The following is an 18603-nucleotide window of genomic DNA, read 5'->3' on the forward strand; positions in this document are numbered from 1 at the left end:
CTACATTGGGGTGTGCACGTTAAAGATCCCACGATTGACAAAAGGGTCTTTCCTGGTAAAATTGTATAGGCATAGATAAAAAATGTCCACCAAATACCTGTGTGACTTGGAATAATAGGCCGTGAAAAGTAAATATTCGCCGTAATGACTTGAGATTTACTGGCCGATGTGAATGCGTGATATAATGTGTAAAAAATTTCATCTCACACGGCAGAAATTAATATGTAAAGCGCTTAGAGAACGTCAAGCGCTATATAAATCTCCCAAATAAATAAATTGGGACCAGCCAAGAGTGTTGGAATATTGCACGAGGGGTGTCTTGACAGGCACATTAGAAGAAATAATAATGAAAGTGACAAAAGAAGATTTTTTTCAAGCGAGGTGTCCACTTATTGGAGAGACAAAGGAGAAAATCAACATCGACACTTGAATGTCACAATGGGTTGGTGCAAGTAAATATTCCCAGTATACATTATACAAACAGTGCGTTTTATTTTGGCTACGTTGCTGTTTTGAGAGATGCGGGTTGCGCGTCATTGGAGCCAAACTGAACAAATCCACGGCGTGCGTGTAACGTAGGCTACTAAAAGCCGCCCGCTCCAATCGCTTAAACATCGATCAATTATTCATGGGAAGAAATTCCCTGATCACGTCCCGAGTTGTGTCCCGAGTGCCGTGATTGTGTTTCCTACAGGTGAAAACGTAACATGCAGGCTGTGGTGCGGAGACCGTAATGGCTTCTTCCTCTGCCACAAATAGCACCCACATTTGCTCGTTTGTTTTGTGTAGAAGCCAAACAGAATGCATGAAAAGCATTCCAAGTGGCATTATAAAAAGGAGAGAACATTAAGAGTCACTGTCATTTTTCTTTTTCCTTTTTTTATGGGGGCTTTCGGCTTTTTACATTTAGTCAAGTTTTGACTAAATGTTTTAACATAGAGGGGGAATCGAGACGAGGGTCGTGGTGTATGTGTGTGTGTGTGTGTGTGTGTGTGTGTGTGTGTGTGTGTGTGTGTGTGTGTGTGTGTGTGTGTGTGTAGAGCGATTCAGACCAAACTACTGGACCGATCTTTATGAAATTTTACATGAGAGTTCCTGGGAATGATATCCCCGGACGTTTTTTTCTTTTTTTCGATAAATACCTTTGATGACGTCATATCCGGCTTTTTGTAAAAGTTGAGGCGGCACTGTCACACCCTCATTTTTCAATCAAATTGATTGAAATTTTTATAAAGCAATCTTCGACAAAGCCCGGACATTCAGCTTGGTGGCTTAAAAATTAATTAATGACTTTGGTCATTAAAAATCTGAAAATTGTAAAAAAAACACTTTGTTTTATAAAACGATCCAAATTTACGTTCATCTTATTCTCCATCATTTTCTGATTCCAAAAACATATAAATATGTTATATTTGGATTAAAAACAAGCTCTGAAAATTAAAAATATAAAAATTATGATCAAAATTAAATTTTCGAAATCAATTTAAAAACACTTTCATCTTATTCCTTGTCGGTTCCTGATTCCAAAAACATATAGATACGATATGTTTGGATTAAAAACACGCTCAGAAAGTTAAAACGAAGAGAGGTACAGAAAAACGTGCTATCCTTCTCAGCGCAACTACTACCCCGCTCTTCTTGTCAATTTCACTGCCTTTGCCACGAGCGGTGGACTGACGATGCTACGAGTATACGGTCTTGCTGAAAAATTGCATTGCGTTCAGTTTCATTCTGTGAGTTCGACAGCTTGACTAAATGTAGTATTTTCGCCTTACGCGACTTGTTAAAATTGAACTTGCGTCGCACACGCCTCAAACAAAGGCGAACAAGAACAACAAATAAAACAAATGTCTGAAAATGAATAAAAGAAAATGAACAAATAAACAGATACTGACAAAAAAATTACCACATTATTTGCAATTATTTATAATAAAATAATAATCATACGGTAGCGCCGACCAAACGTTTAGCGTCCAGGGGTAAATTCTTCTCGACCCCGCCTCTTGACACCACACACACTTGCAATCCATGACGATGTTCTGTTCTTACTCAGACGATTTACAAAAAGCATACACATTAGGCACGATGAAATGACAGAATATAATTGTTGACAGATCCAGTGTTTTATTCATTGCTAAATCTAATTGCTGACACAGAGCAGCTTTAGAACTGCATGATAATTATAGAAACGACAATAAACAAGTCGCGTAAGGCGAAATTACTACATTTAGTCAAGCTGTGGAACTCACAGAATGAAACTGAACGCACTGCATTTTTTGACAATGACCGTAGTCCGCCGCTTGTGCATAACGGAGTGAAACTGACGAGCCTGTTCAGCGCGGTAATGGTTTCGCTGTGCTGCATAGCACGCTTTTCTGTACCTCTCTTCGTTTTAACTTTCTGAGCGTGTTTTTAATCCAAACATATCATATCTATATGTTTTTGGAATCAGGAACCGACAAGGAATAAGATGAAATTGTTTTTAAATCGATTTCGGAGATTTAATTTTGATCATAATTTTTATATTTTTAATTTTCAGAGCTTGTTTATAATCCAAATATAACATATTTATATGTTTTTGGAATCAGGAAATGATGTAGAATAAGATGAACGTAAATTTGGATCGTTTTATATATATATAAAAAATATATATTACAATTTTCAGATTTTTAATGACCAAAGTCATTAATTAATTTTTAAGCCACCAAGCTGAAATGCAATACCAAAGTCCGGCCTTCGTGACGTCGAAGATTGCTTTATAAAAATTTCAATCAATTTGATTGAAAAATGAGGGTGTGACAGTGCTGCCTCAACCTTTACAAAAAGCCGGATATGACGTCATCAAAGGTATTTATCCAAAAAAAGAAAAAAACGTCCGGGGATATCATTCCCAGGAACGCTCATGTCAAATTTCATAAAGATCGGTCCAGTAGTTTGGTCTGAATCGCTCTACACACACACACGCACAGACAGACAGACAGACAGACAGACACACACACACACACACACACACATACACCACGACCCTCGTCTCGATTCCCCCTCTATGTTAAAACATTTAGTCAAAACTTGACTAAATGTAAAAACCGACGAATTGGAAAATGTGACGAATGGTAAATCTTGCTAAACGGCAGTCTGTGTGATGCAAGGAAGGATATAATGTGTGTGAATTCAACCAGGAACTAGCTGAAATTCGATATGTCCAAAACTCCATTATAGAAACAGGAAATGACGTCTGTTCGGGGAAATGTTCGGGGAAAACACGCACGCATACGCACAAAGCCACAGGCAGACAGGCAGACAGATAGACACGCACACACACACACGCACACGCACACACACACACACACACACACGCGAACACGCACGCAAGCACACACACTTACACACACACACACACACACACACACACACACACACAGTGACTCAGAAAACGCTTACCAGCAATACCAGTCTTAGCATCCGTAGGTGTTGGCACTACGATCACAAATCAGACATTTACGGGATGACTACATGCATGACAGCAGAACACGAGACTTAATTGTCCCTCTCAGAATCACACTACTCAGGTAGTACGTGTGTATCCCCCTTCAAGCCGTGACGAAGGTAAAACCTTTTCCGAACAAAGTGAAACCTCTTCTCGACAAAGACGTCACTGTACACAGAGTGAGTGCAGACACACAAGAGATCGAGTCGAGTCCAACGTGTCGAGATATTGAAAGGAGGAGAGTGTGGCACCTCGGGCCCTCACACTGTTCTACTGGCTCCTACCTCTACCATCGATCTCAGTCAGCTCAGAGTGGCGCAAGGTGAACTCTCTATAAGCTTATTGAAGTGAAATGAAAAGCCATATTGACGCCGCCTTCAATGCTGTCTGTGGCATGGCACAACTGTGCTTGGTGTGCTCCTCACTATCTCTCTTTGCCTTCACTTCTGCAGACTAAACCTTCAAACAAATCCACATTGAAAAGACAACCTGCACTGCACTATTTTCCTCTCTGGCACTGCATGCTGCCTTTTGGTCGACTTACTCAGAGGCCTTGGTGCACCATGTCACACAGCTAACGCTTTAACACAAGATGAGCTCCGGTATACATTCATCGACAGTGCAAGTCACACTGACCTGTTTTAATCACACTGAGAATTTCTTTTAGTCGTGCTATATGCACCACCACTGCCAGCATTATTTAATGCAAATCCTATGCACTTTCTGAACTGGCATGTAAGATAAACACAAATGCATTTTAGAGGAAACTCACAGACATGTACTTTAAAGATATTAATAAAGTTGAACGTGACATGGGCAACAACAAATCCAGGGAGCGTTTCAGTTTATGTTTGTTCAATGGCACAACTGAGCACAGGATCGCGAAAAATATCAGTAAACCGTGCCAACAACAATGTTCTGCCAGTAGGATATTGCCCAGATGAAAAGAGATTGGAGGGGGGGTGTGTGTGTGTGTTGGAGTATATAAGTACAAAAAGGAAAGGTCAAGGAAAGTTATCGCGAATAACCATGCACATGTCGTATGGCCAAATGGTTCCGGGAGGACATTGACTTTAAAGAACAGAAATGACAGAGAGACAATGCGTGTCGCTGTAAATACCCCGTAACGAATCAAAAGCGGCAAGTCAGCAACTGACCAAATATCAAACCACCCCTGTCTAACTGTAGGTTTGCTTTCAATTGTTTGTTCCTTGCTTTTGTGACGTGCAAGTGGTCGCCTGTTGTACTGGTCACGCCAACACACGCCATGCCAGACAACCACAGGATGTCTAAACCTCAACTCAACCGGTGAACCCTCAAATGTAAGATTTTGTTTATGAGCAAGCATACGCCTCGATCAACACAGTTATGACATAAAACTACCAAAAAGTGTTGCTGATCACCAACATATGATCAACACAGTTATGACATAAAACTACCAACAAGTGTTTCTTATCACCAACATATGATCAACACAGTTATGGCATAAAACTACCAACAAGTGTTTCTTATCACCAACATATGATCAACACAGTTATGACATAAAACTACCAACAAGTGTTTCTTATCACCAACATATGATCAACACAGTTATGACATAAAACTACCCAACGTGTTGCTGATCACCAACATATGAGCTGACAGTTTGACTGACAATGTTCAGAGCATGTCACTGTAGAAATGCAATTTAACAAAATGTGTTTTGTTTTGTTCGTAGAGGAACAAGAAACGGCGTTAATGCTACATAATGCTACATAATGCTACATAATGCTAGGGAACACAGGTGATTGCTTTGATCCATCGTTCCTTCTACATTTCATTTTCATTCGCGAAATCTTGCGGTGCGAGTAGCTCCCACAGAAATGAGCAAGAACAGGATATTTCTAAGTTAAAAACTCGCATGCCATCATAGGTTTCTCGGGATGTCGACCCACAATGAAAAAACAGAATAGTTAGTATTGCTTACCCCTACATAAGGATCACACCTGGGCGGAAAACTAGTCCATTCTGTGTCCGCGACTCTGACCCCGTCGCCGCGGAGAGCGTGGAACGAATATAGACCAAACGACAATAGACCAAACGAAGAACAGTTAACAGGTGAATTTGCTGAGGTGATATTTGACTTGTGATGTATACAATCAGAATGACACGGTTTGGTTTTTAGTTGAAAGTTGACACGTACTGGGATTGCCTTGTTGATACAAGAAAGTAGTGTGCTACGGTTTTCACGAGATATACTGAGGTAAGCCATCCATTATTGTTATTTATTTATTCTTCCTTTCACCGATGGTGTTCTCTTATCTGTACCAACTTTAAATTGAAGATTGTTCCATTAAGTCAAACAACACTTCTTTACTTTTGGCACAGCATGTTAAAATGGACTGAAATGAACGGCATCAGTAAAATACTTTGTCCTTCTTATCCGCTATAAACGGTACCAGCCACAAACACGGCATACTGTTGTACTTAACTTGTACCTGTGTGACCGTCCCACCTCCCCTCCTACAAAGCACGCCAGGTGAACGTCACAATAGGCTAGGCAGATTTTATCAGATTTCACCTCCTGTGTGAACAAATTGCTATAAAATTTATTTCACCTTTTTTGTACTCTACATGCATCCATTGATCAGGTAAAACAGAGTTGGCCAACGTTTTCCCATGCGAACTATATTTTTGAAGCTTTTAAAGAATGATGACAACTGCGCAATAACGGTATTCCGAATATGCTCCGTCCCTCACTTCTCACGTCTATAACATGTCTTATTTTAAGGGATGTGCCATATGTCACTCATATAATATGTAAGAAAAGCACATTCAGTTGATAAATCGGTTCAATTGTATTTATTTAGCGCGAAATAACGTAGCCGAAGCTCAAATCTAGCGCATTTGGTGTGGTTTCACAGGGCGCGTCTCCCGGGTCGCGTTTGACAGGTATGTGAGTTGACAATTACTGTGCTGATATTCTCCCTTCTTTACCCGTTACTGTTGCAATACACATGTGAACATGCACACGCACACTCTATTCAACATGACCTCGTACTTACGCTAAAGCCCGTCTTCATCGTCTGATGTACCGACACAGGCAACCTCGGTCACAGTGTTGGCACAGCTCTCCCCTCTGCACTCTCCACAGCCAGACGTACACACGAGGCCGTGTTTTCGGCATGAACATCTTGCTGTTCGACACTCTGTCTTGCAATTGCATCGGATGACATCGAGTAAATCACCAGGAGCAGCAGCAATGTCAATGAGAATAGGAAGCATGGCGCCTTGAACAATCTCCCATCCCCAGTCCATCGGATCCAGGAGGAACTGTTCTTGATGCAAGTGCATCCATTCTTGCACCTGGAAGTATGTTCTCATGGAATGGAATTTAGCTGCTGCTGATGTAGGTGGGAGTTTGCAGGGCTGAAACGATGAGGTACATGTAGAGACTTTCTGCATGTACTTGATGTAGCGGAGGAAGTTCAAAGTGTCTCTTTCCTTTCCCCCATAGAGTTCTACAAAGGCCCTTTCTCCTGCTCCTATCAGCTCATCAGTGTCTCTGCAAGGACTGGCGCTGAAGACATGGGCCTGCTGCACGAACACTGTTGACTGGGTCAATTTCTTTAAACACACTGGTTTTCCAATCCCGAATGGACTGCTAATTGTATCGCATCCACCAAAGGCGTGCGCAAACAGGATGTTCTCACAAACTTGAGATCCAAGAACAGTCTGGACTTTTCTGATGTCCCACACTTTTGCAGCTGATTTTGCTGTCGATGATCTCACTGATGTGAAGAAGACGGGGCAGTGATCTGGCGTAAGATGGTACAACAGAAGGATGAGCAGATCGGTGTCCTCGCCAACCAGAATCACGTTTCCCTTCCTTGCCAAATCCAGAGAAGTCTTTACGACGAGCCTATCAGCATCACCAGTTGCATGGACAGTGTCAAAGCCGTGCTGTGAAAAACGGGAACTAAGGAGGTTGATGAACCGCTGTTTGTTGTTTGGATTCGTCAGGAAGCGCTCCTTTGGTTCCCACAGGACCATGTCACCCTCAAAAGTGATGGCACATGCTGTATTGGCTCTGCTTGTTCTTCGCAAATGGGCTGCATCTTTGGTGGTAGGTCCGCAGCTGTATCCATCAAAAACAACAGTTCCTTTGCCAAAATGACGAATGAGAAAGTCTACGTAACTCTGAGTAAGCTGGTTGTATGTTGAACCACGGCACCAGGGCAGAAGGTGCAACAGCAAGCCACCATCGATGACATATGTTACATCATCAGGAATAACACCATTTACCTGCTTTGTTGAAGTCCAGATGTAAGTTGCCAGTGCAGCCTTGGTACCTTGTCTTGGCAGACCACCCGAATCAAACAGCGATGCTGGGACACTGCACATCTCAAAGGCAAAGGCGTCCTCAAGACATCCGTTGGTGTTCTTCACAGTTGTCACTAGTCTCTGGAACAACAGCATGGAGTCAACATGTACTAGATCATCATGCAGATTGGACGACTTGGCTTTCAGAGCCATGGTTACAGCTTGATCCTTCTTTTTAAAGGTGAAATCCACAACATTATTTCCGATCATGCTGCTCAGAATCTTGTTTCCTACGCCTTTTGCTTGTTCTGCATTCACAGTAGCTTCAGCTTCTTTTCCGCTTGAAATGGATCGGAGGGCTGTATCCACAGTGAAAGGGTTCCTATCAAGCAGATATCTCAAGATCAGCTGAATGTCTGTGTGATCTCGCTTCTGCCTTGCCACGCTCAACTCTTTGTGCTGCGTTTGTTGCTCGCTAGAACGGAATGCAACGTCTGTGACAGACTGCATTGCGTCGTGGATTTCTGCACAGGCAGGCATACACAGTAGCCAAACAAGTCGTTCTGCCTCCCCCATTCCAGTACCCCGAGTGAGACCACCATTGCTTTTCACAGACCGCATGAGTACTTGCTCAATTGCAAGATCAGTAGAAATCCCTGCCCAGAAACGATTAGTTCTTCTCACGACATGATGGCCTCTGCTGAAGAACGCGTGCACTTCTGGGTGGGTATCCTGAAGATCAAGCATCTGTTGAAGATACAGCCAGCCAGACTTTGTGTAATTGTTGTGTCCAGATGCTGCAAGAAACGGCAACATGTCCTGAACAGATTCCAAGTGAAGTTTGAAATTGCCAGTTCTTTCCGCTTTTATTGACTTTCGAAGAATTTCAATCATTTGCATGTACTGAATCCATAACGCCGCCGTTCTGTTGCTGGATAGCATTTCCTTTTGTTGGACTAGCTTGCTGTTAATGAGAGGGACGACTTCATGTCTGATAGCTTCATCAGTCGATACGCTGCCCGCAAAGAGATCTTGCAGGAGTTTCTTAGCTGTGTTCAAATCGTCATGACCCAGGTCCTCCACTAGATGCCCATCAAGTTCGCTGCGTTCTGGTGACAGCTCCAAAACTGCAGCAAGAGATGCGCCTTCAGACTCCTCTTCTTCGTCTCTGTTGGATTCTTCTTCCTCTGGGCAAAACAAAATTTGAGGGACCTGGAAAGCGTCTGCCATCAGAAGGGCATGAAGCGCAGAATCAGTGAGCAAATGTGCCCGGATCGCTCGTGCGTAGGCTTTCCCAGTCAGCATATGTACAACTGCATTTGGAGCAAATGGCACCTCGAGCAGTTCCTGGAGACCAGATCCCGCCATCAAATAGCCTATTGTGCCCAGGAAGCTCATCTGAAGATGGAAAGTTCCGAGACGCAAGATGAGATTTTGCAACTCACTGTCGGCATTCTCACTTCTGGTGATTGAAAGTGCTTTTATGTAGAGCGGCTGGTCAAAGGTCAAGATGGGAGCAACCTTGTTCTTGAAAGCTTGACCACAAACAAACTTCAGCGTGGAATAGATGCATGACATGTCAGTGGAACTAAGATCAATCATTGGTAAGAAGATGAAACTTGACTTCCCAGGATGTTCTCCGTCGTGCATCATTTGCATCATTCCATTCCACAGTGGGCACGGCGACTTCAGCGGCCATGAAATTGTCCATAACAGGTCAAGGTTGACAGTGTCGTCGTCCGATTGGATGGTGGGAGTTTCGTGGAAGACCAATGCTTTCAGTCCTGCCCAATCAGACCTGAAAAAGAAGCATGGAAACTAAATTCAAATGTCTCTTACTTACCCACATTTTTCTCACTATGTCTGTCTCTCTCTTTCTCTGACACACACACACACACACACACACACACACACACACACACACACACACACACACATACACACCCACACACACACACACACACACACACACACACACCACAACACAACACAACACAACAACAACAACAACACCCTCCCACACACACACACACACACACTCGACGTAAGATAATCATGCCATCTAGTCAAAATGATCTGCATTATGTCAAAGTTCCATCAGTAGTGTAGACACACGCCCTACTCTTGTTAAATGGATGTGGAAGAATATACATAACTGAAGCCATTTTACAAAGATATGTGCATAATGTACCGTTACCTGTAGAAGTTGATGTTGATCTGTCCAATGGCTTTGATGTCTTTCATGCTGACTTCTCGTCGTGGTATTTGTCGGGCTGTGTTGACACCAGGGGTGATAGTGGCCATAATACCCATACCATGGAAGGTGTGTCTTCCATCCAGCGTCACCGAGTTGTGGTCAACATTGTCTGCAATGAACTGAACACTGTTGCTTTCGGTAGTAGGTGGGAGATCAATGCCATATGATTGCGCAGCATTCAGTTCAAATTTCCGTACCTCTGTGTAAGAACAGCTAAAGCCAAGGTGGCTGAGGGTGTCGATCAGAAACCGAGAACCGAATGATCGGTGCATTTGCACGCCAAGAGCAAACTGCAATGGTGCAATAAGAGTGTTTGGCCTACTGAGCTGAATGATAGCTTGTCCTATTGCTGACATTTTCAGGTTGCATTCTTTCTTTGTCACATGCTGCAGAAATTATGTCAATGAGTGTGGCACATAGTTCTGGTGATCCCTGATTGATTCTGTGTCAGGATAGACGTCTTTTGTACCTGCCAACGATGCAATATCACTTCTGATGAGACTTGCAGCAGCCTTAATCAGTCGTATTGCTTCTGTTTCTGAATCAGAGTTTCTTGCTTCCTTATAAAAGTCACGTAGAATTGTATGTGCCGTCCTTTTAAGGGAGATGACATCAGCCTTCTTGCTGGATTGCGCAAACACAATTTCATCACCATAATGCTCCATTAGTTTTATTTGCATGTACCTATGAGAGTAAGCTTGACATTCAGAGTCTCTCAATAATTTGTTCATCTCTTCTACTAGGTCTCTCACTGTGACTTGAGCTGTGTCAAAAGATTCCAAGTACTGAGGAATATGAGAAAATGCTTCAAGACGGATTTTGTCTTCAGGCCTCCCAGCACAAAGAGTTATCTTGTGTTGCACATCGTCATGACACATTTGGGGAATATTTTTGCCAGTACTAAAGTTGGTGTAGCACACACTATGATAGACTGTGTCATTAGCAAAACAGTCTTGCACATATTCTATTTTAGCTTTGACTTTTTGCGCCCATGAATCAGCCCTGCTCTCACACGTTTCAAGCACTGTCTGCTGGAACTGCATAGTCCTGAGAGGCACAAGACCTCTCCTTCCCTTGTTCAGCCGTATCTCCCCTTTTTCACAGAACAAACATAGTGGTTGTACGTTCATGACATTTGGCCTTATGCATCGCCGTTTTCGGGTTGAAGGTAAGTCCTGAACTTCCTTTAACTTTGCCTGCAATCTTTTTTTTTATGCGTACAGGACGTTCGACAGCGTTAACGTTTATGTACAGAATCTCCTGCCTCTGCGTGAACTGCATCCCCGAGCTCCTTACTCACAGAGTTTATGGAGGTACAGCCTTTCTCTCCCAGTGTCACTTTTTCGGTCGAAGTTACACTAATTTCATGGAGACAAACTACACAAATGGGATCTGGAAGCTTCGGAAACTCCTGCAAAAGAAACAGAAACAATACTGTAAGAATTGTCTTCGTGTTGTATCCTTAATTTCAGTGTCATTGAATGCACTGATATAATGTCAGGTAACCTTGAAAGAAATACATGTACATATCCACTAACAAATGCACAGATTAATAAATAAACGCAACGTAAGTAGGTGAAGCTGAACATGCAAAAAACGTATTACCTAACAGTCACATGCACGATTTACGTTGTTTTCAATGGACATAATTTCACAAGGCACATAGACAAAGACTGAATCTGCAATCGCCTAATTATCATTATAATGCGAGCAGTGAAATGCGCCCCTGGGAAACAAACAAATATATCTATACATAGATGAGACCAATAAACTGTTTACTGACTCTCACGAGAAGCTCATACTATATCATCCTATCCAACAGGGAGTGAGAAATGGAGATGAAATCAGTCGGTGCCAAACACACGTGTAGATCTAAACACACACCGTGACCTGCCGGATTAGTTTTACACGGCGATATACATCAACACTGTGTGAATAATACAACTACATGTGTGCATCTACATAAACGGCTGCTGAAACAGTTATTTCTCAACAGAATGCGAGTCAATTCTTACCTCTGATGTGCTTTGACCAGGCGCTTCCATCATGGCGCCAGAGAGAGACGCCATGCTGATTAAGCTGTCGTGTGATGTTATTGAATAGTTTCCTTGGGTAGCTTGTGAAAAACTGTCGCTCCGAAAACTAAAATAAAATGTACGATATTTCGGACTCTTCGCATGGTTTTTTCCCGGCCAACTCGATTAGATGTGTGCAGGCACACTGAAATGAATCAACTGCACCTAAAATGAATTTTATAGCAATTACTTGGCACACATCCAAACGCTTCCTAGCCTACAAACAAGAAAGCGAAACCCGTGCGACAATTCAACAGAGAGAAGCCCGACAATATCTCTAACCTAACTTAACGAATATTCCTTCGCGCCGAATGTTGCTATTACATACGTTTTGCTTCTTTTTCTTCTTTTACATACCTCAGGTTAATCTCCCAGAGAACCCCAAAGCAGCACAAGGGACGAGGAACACAGCGATCACACGCAAGCCGCGCAAAGCCCCACGGAGGTGGCGACAACGGACATTCCAACGTCGCGCGGCTGCATGTCAGATAGTCAATGAGATCACGAGCACCGGACAGATAAGGTGAGCGGACACACGTGATAATGTTGTCCTGTGCCAAGCTGACCACAAGCCGGGGTCATTTATCATCTCTGCATTCCTACCTTTCTTGGTTCTTTTACAAAGACTTGCCACATACACACATCCAGCAAACAAGCAAAAAGCAAACAAACAAACAAACAAGCACTTGTCATTCTCAGGACCAATGTCGTATTCATAAGTCTGGTCACAAGTTACTTTGTCATAACAAACAAACAAACATGCACTTGTCATTCTCAGGACCAATGTCGTATTCATAAGTCTGGTCACAAGTTACTTTGTCATAACAAACAAACAAACATGCACTTGTCATTCTCAGGACCAATGTCGTATTCATAAGTCTGGTCACAAGTTACTTTGTCAGAACCAGCAACCCATCAACTTAATAATTAGTCCACCGCACAACACTCTTATAAAGCCCACTTCAGCACGCTTGAACCCTATCGAAGAAAACTCTGTTTTTTAATCGAACAGAAAGAAGCTGCGGGAAAACAGGAAACAACAACAACAACAACAACAACAACAACACAAAAAACGCACAGACAAAAACGCGTTATCATCAAAAACAAATAAAACATGCCCTCAGAAAATCGACCTGTACTAACCCTGCTTCAAACGATGTCAAGAATACAGGAGTGATATGATAAGTAAAATCGGAACGGGTAAAAAAGAGAGAAAAGATGTCTATACTCACGTCTTTCCTTTCCGTCAAAGCGCATCGTATCACCCACAACGAGTTTCTTGGTTGTCTCTCGTCTCAAATCGTCCAAACTTCCACAAAATGATGAAAAATCGTTCGTTTCCAGTCGCAGTTTCAAACCGTTCAAGCGTTCAAACGTAAACTCTGTTGGTCAAATTCAATACATTTTTTTTTTTTTAGTTCGGACGGCAGTTCCTTCCACTGCATGCAGCAAACAGGTATCGACTCAGCGGAGCGCAGTCTTTAGAATACAATTTTAAACGTACACGTCTGTCTGATTTACCCTACGTCACTTTGGAACCAATGCATTCGGTGGCTTAGAGGATTGGACACTAGTATCGATCCGTCATGTGACTATCGGATCAACTTGACCAGAACAGGTTCCTTGATGAAATACTCAACACAGACATCGACTCTGACATGGTTGATTTAGCTCTCTCTCTCTCTCTCTCTCTCTCTCTCTCTCTCTCTCTCTCTCTCTCTCTCTCTCTCTTTCTCTCTCTCTCTCTCTCTCTGATTTTTGTTTTTGAGTTTTTCTCGTTTCTTTGTCTTAGCATTCCCATTTAATTTCGTTCTTTCTTGGCTTTTTAATTTTTTTTTTTACATTTAATCACATTCCCCCCCCCCCCCCCCCCCCCAGAAAAAACGCCTCTATAAAAGACAATATTTGACAAAATGGGAATCAAAAAGTGGCCGTGTGTTTGCAAGTGTATATGCATGTGTGTAAAACTTATTACGAAAATTATTTTTCCTGAATCCAATATTTAGATATGATGTGTTTGATTTGTAAATGTGTTCTAGATAAAAGAAACATGAGTTTTATGCAAATTAGGTTCAATGTTGGCATGCTCTGTGGAGACGGAGACGTGTCTCGGTTTACGAGTTTCGGCTGGCCAGGGCTTACTAGTCTCGGCAATGACTGATCCATGATTTCTAGTGTCGATCCTACAGTTTCAGATCAACAGATTGACTAAATGTTTTGATATCGTATTCAGCGACTGTTTCGCCTCTTTTTTGGGTGGACTATAAATAGCTGAAGTAAGCTAATATAGCTATGTGTGTCGCTGTTCAGAGTAAAAAGTGTTAAATGTACAAGAACATTTGTGCACAAAGTTTGTTTAGCTACAATACACAAAAACGCACATTTTGTTGGCATTTTGACTTGTCCAGCATATTGCACTGTGACTGACGAAGTGGTGTACACACAAACTGTGTGAACCAACATTCCACACCGAACGTTTCAAGCACCGGGGCGGCCAACAGAATTAGCCGGTGTGTTTTATTGTACACCCTTCTCTGTGGTAAGTTAGATCACAGTTTGACCGTCAGTGACGACACACGCTCCTGCTGACCGAGCCTACAGACCTGTATCCCCGAGAATTCCCCCTATGGTTCTAATCAACCCCTTTGTCGAACGGCAATCACGTTTAAGTCAAGTGTCCTTCATGTGTGCGAGGAAAGCCGTTACGCAGAGAGAAGTGACAGTTATGGCCAGACTGGACTGCTTGTTTAACGACGTTTACCACATACCCGGATCAAGCGGCAAAATAATATCGACTTGTACGACTGAACCTGTCGCACAATATCACGACGGGAACTGAGAGAAAGTTTCGTTACTGTACATGTACATGTCTCATGACTGTCCTGTCTTAGTTCCGTTTGGATCATGCATGGTGTGAAACAACATAACATGACTGTCAGCAAATGCAGTCAGAAAGTCATTCCTAAGTGAGCATATTTACATAGCCTAGTTTCTGCATTTGATTGGGGAAATTGCACTTCAGTTAGAATTTTTCACTCTGGGGAAAACGATTTCTTCAACTAGGAATAGCCCCAAAAATAGTTGCAAAAGAGTCTACACATTTTCCAAGAAGCATTTCTACTTCCCCCCTTGTTTTCAAAAATAGATGGCGTCAAGAGACATACGTCAAAAGTTTTGTCGACCTATATAACTGCCTCGAAATGGAGACGACTCCAATACTTCTACGAGATGGATCGATCAGTTTTTCAATGTCTTAAAACATTCTAAAATACTCCTCAAAGCTTATTTTCTTTCCAAGATGGACAGTTTTGGAGAAGAAAAAAACCCAGGCAATTAATATTTCACGCAAGCAAGCTGATCAATCAAAAAGGTTGCTGACAAAATTGCTGGTATATCGATATCATGCCTCTTTAGCTAAACATACACCGAAAGGCTCAGGATGACACAAAAAAGATTAAAATAAGCACATTCATATTTAAACTATGGGATCAAGGATATGAAAACAGTGTCAGCCGCGAACCGATTTTACATTCTAAGGCTGTTCAGTGAGATACGTCTTCAATCTTTGTCAACTAAATTGTGAATAAATTAAGTGATATGTTTACAACATTCTGTCAAAGAGTGCGTTCAAAGGGAACCCAACACTAACCCACAATTCACGCCAAAACCCACTACCGGTGTAACACGAGAAAATTACTCCCACGAGATTTTTACTCCGGAGTAAACATTTCGTACGAAAAAGTTACTCCCTTTACGAAAAAAGCACTCCCCCATTTCACGAGAAAATTACTCCCCAAGACAGGTGAGTTCCGAGTAAACATTTCGTACAATAATGTTACTCCCCTGACGAATAAATAACGAATAAATTACTTCACCCAAACACAAGCAATTTAACTTCCCATGCCAGGTGTACGAAATTTTTACTCCCTTGTCCCCTGTTAGTCTTGGTGGTGGAAGGGGTGGAAGGAGGGTAGCGCGACATTCGTGTGCGCGAGATCACTTATTGGCATTATCCCTTCGCCCGCATCCCATTTTTGCATACGAGATTTGTACTGGAAGTAAAAAAAAATGGGGAGTAAAAATTTCGTGGAGGGAGTAATTTTTTCATGCCTTGGGGAGTTCTTTTCTCGTACGAAAAGTGTACTCGGGGTAAGAATTTCGTACGAAATATTTACTCCGGAGTAAATTTTTCGTGGAGTAAACATTTCGTGTTACACCGGTCACAATAAATAAGCGCAACTCGAAAAGAAGGCTTGCCTGACAAATGTTTCCCTTCCCCATTCAAAATGATCAAACCAAATTGATTTATGTAAAGTGTTTCCATCACCATGGCAGCCAAGAGAATGACTTTGTGGATTGCATGTAGACTTTCAGTATCATGTCAACAAGATGTGAGCGTGACCCACAGCTACTTCACAAGTGGGTGCTCGACACCCCACTAACCTACATCTAGAGAAGTTCCACGCGGCTCTCATCAACCCTGTTCTGAAACAGCAATCAACTTTTGAGAGTCATTAATCATGCGGCGGGTAATTACCTATAGGTGGGTGTGTGTGTGGTGAGGGGGGAGGAGTTATCTAGAGGGGGTTATCTAAAAGGCACTGCAAGTTATGGATAATCTGGACTGTTTGTTTGGACATTTACGACACAGCCCTGACAAGAAAGCGAAAGTCGTACACCTACTACCGAACAGTATCCTTAGCGGATTATGACTTTATTCAGTTATTCTGCAGAAAAACAGAAATGCTGGAGAAAAACTGTTTGTTTCTGCAGCATTTCTGCATAATATCATCTTTGGCGAGAACAACGTTTTTTTCTGCAGTAAAACGGTGATGTTGTTTTACTGGAGAAAATTGAAATCAAGAATGCTGCAGTAAAACGGTGATGTTGTTTTACTGGAGAAAAACTGTTTACACTTTTTCTTCAGCATTTTGGCATTATTCAGTTTTTCTGCAGAAAAACAGAAATGCTGGAGAAAAACAGTCCTTTCTGCAGCATTTCTGCATAATGTCATCTTTCGCCGAAGCAACGGCTTTTTCTGGAGCAAAACATTTTACTGCAGTAAAATTGAAATCAAGAATGCTGCAGTAAAACGGTGCTGTTGTTTTACTGCAGAAAACCTGTTTACACTTTTTCTGCAGCATTTTGTACTGGCTCATTATAATGTTGGAGCACGCGAGCCCCCCTCTGTCGAGAGATGGACTCATCCAGAATTACCAATAGTTACAAACTATTATACTATCCCAGGGGCGACGAATACAAACGCTACTTTACAAGGTCGTTCGTTTTTCTCCAGAAAAACTGTCACAGACTATTCTGAAGGAAAAGTTAATTGCAATAATGCTGCAGAAAACCAAGTAAACATTATGCTTCAGAAAAACTGTTTTACTGCAGTAAAAAACGTTGCTTCGGCGAAAGAAGACATTATGCAGAAAAGCTGCAGAAAAGACAGTTTTTCTCCAGCATTTCGGTTTTTCTCCAGAATAACTGAATAATGTCATAATCCGCCAAGAGCCAGTACAAAATGCTGCAGAAAAAATGTAAACAGGTTTTCTGCAGTAAAACAACAGCACCGTTTTACTGCAGCATTCTTGATTTCAATTTTACTGCAGTAAAATGTTTTGCTGCAGAAAAAAACCGCTGCTTTGGCAAAAGATGACATTATGCAGAAATGCTGCAGAAAAGAACGTTTTTTCTCCAGCATTTGTCTTTTCTGCAGAATAACTGAATAAAGTCATAATCCGCTAAGGATAGAACAGGTTACATTGTGCGACAAGCGGAACTGAGAGAAGGTTAGGCGACAGTAGACGACTGTGGCTTGGTGTCAACGTGAATGCTTTTGACTGTGTGTCCAGTCCTTAGCTGTCTAGGTTGATGCACTCTGTGTGTCCAGTCCTTAGCTGTCTAGGTTGATGCACTCTGTGTGTCCAGTCCTTAGCTGTCTAGGTTGATGCACTCTGTGTGTCCAGTCCTTAGCTGTCTAGGTTGATGCACTCTGTGTGTCCAGTCCTTAGCTGTCTAGGTTGATGCACTCTGTGTGTCCAGTCCTTAGCTGTCTAGGTTGATGCACTCTGTGTGTCCAGTCTTTAGCTGTCTAGGTTGATGCACTCTGTGTGTCCAGTCCTTAGCTGTCTAGGTTGATGCACTCTGTGTGTCAATCAAGCAATGTATTTCAAAAATACCCCAAACAGTCAATTCGTTTTCAGTCTCATGACTCGTGAACAGATCCTGCCTATTACAGATCACATTAATGTTAGCCTATTTGTCCAATGTGTTGATGATATCACCGCTGGTCTGTCCGTCTGTCTGTCTGTCTGTCTGTCTGTCCGCCTTCTGTTCTGATGTTCGTCAGACTGTCTGTCGGTGTGTCACTCGTTGTCCGCAAGATTAACAAGTCGCGTAAGGCGAAAATACAATATTTAGTCAAGTAGCTGTCGAACTCACAGAATGAAACTGAACGCAATGCAACGCAGCAAGACCGT

At 42.2% G+C, this 18603-nt stretch overlaps 1 protein-coding gene across 3 annotated transcripts in view; it reads right to left on the reverse strand.

Moving 5' to 3' along the window:
• Positions 1 to 13670, reverse strand: part of LOC138952670 (uncharacterized) — a 28164-nt gene extending 14494 nt beyond the window's left edge. The window contains exon 1 of one of the 3 annotated variants that reach the window (XM_070324369.1): positions 13354 to 13670. In XM_070324369.1, coding sequence (XP_070180470.1) covers positions 13354 to 13378 — 25 coding nt within the window. In that variant the 5' untranslated portion in view covers positions 13379 to 13670. Of the gene's footprint in view, positions 1 to 3441; positions 3984 to 12478; positions 12572 to 13353 lie in introns of those variants that run through there. The other 2 variants (XM_070324371.1, XM_070324370.1) reach the window with 2 other exon arrangements.
• Positions 13671 to 18603: the final 4933 nt, after the last annotated feature.

Source organism: Littorina saxatilis, linkage group LG17 (genome assembly GCF_037325665.1).
Source record: "Littorina saxatilis isolate snail1 linkage group LG17, US_GU_Lsax_2.0, whole genome shotgun sequence".
Lineage (NCBI taxonomy): Eukaryota > Metazoa > Mollusca > Gastropoda > Littorinimorpha > Littorinidae > Littorina > Littorina saxatilis.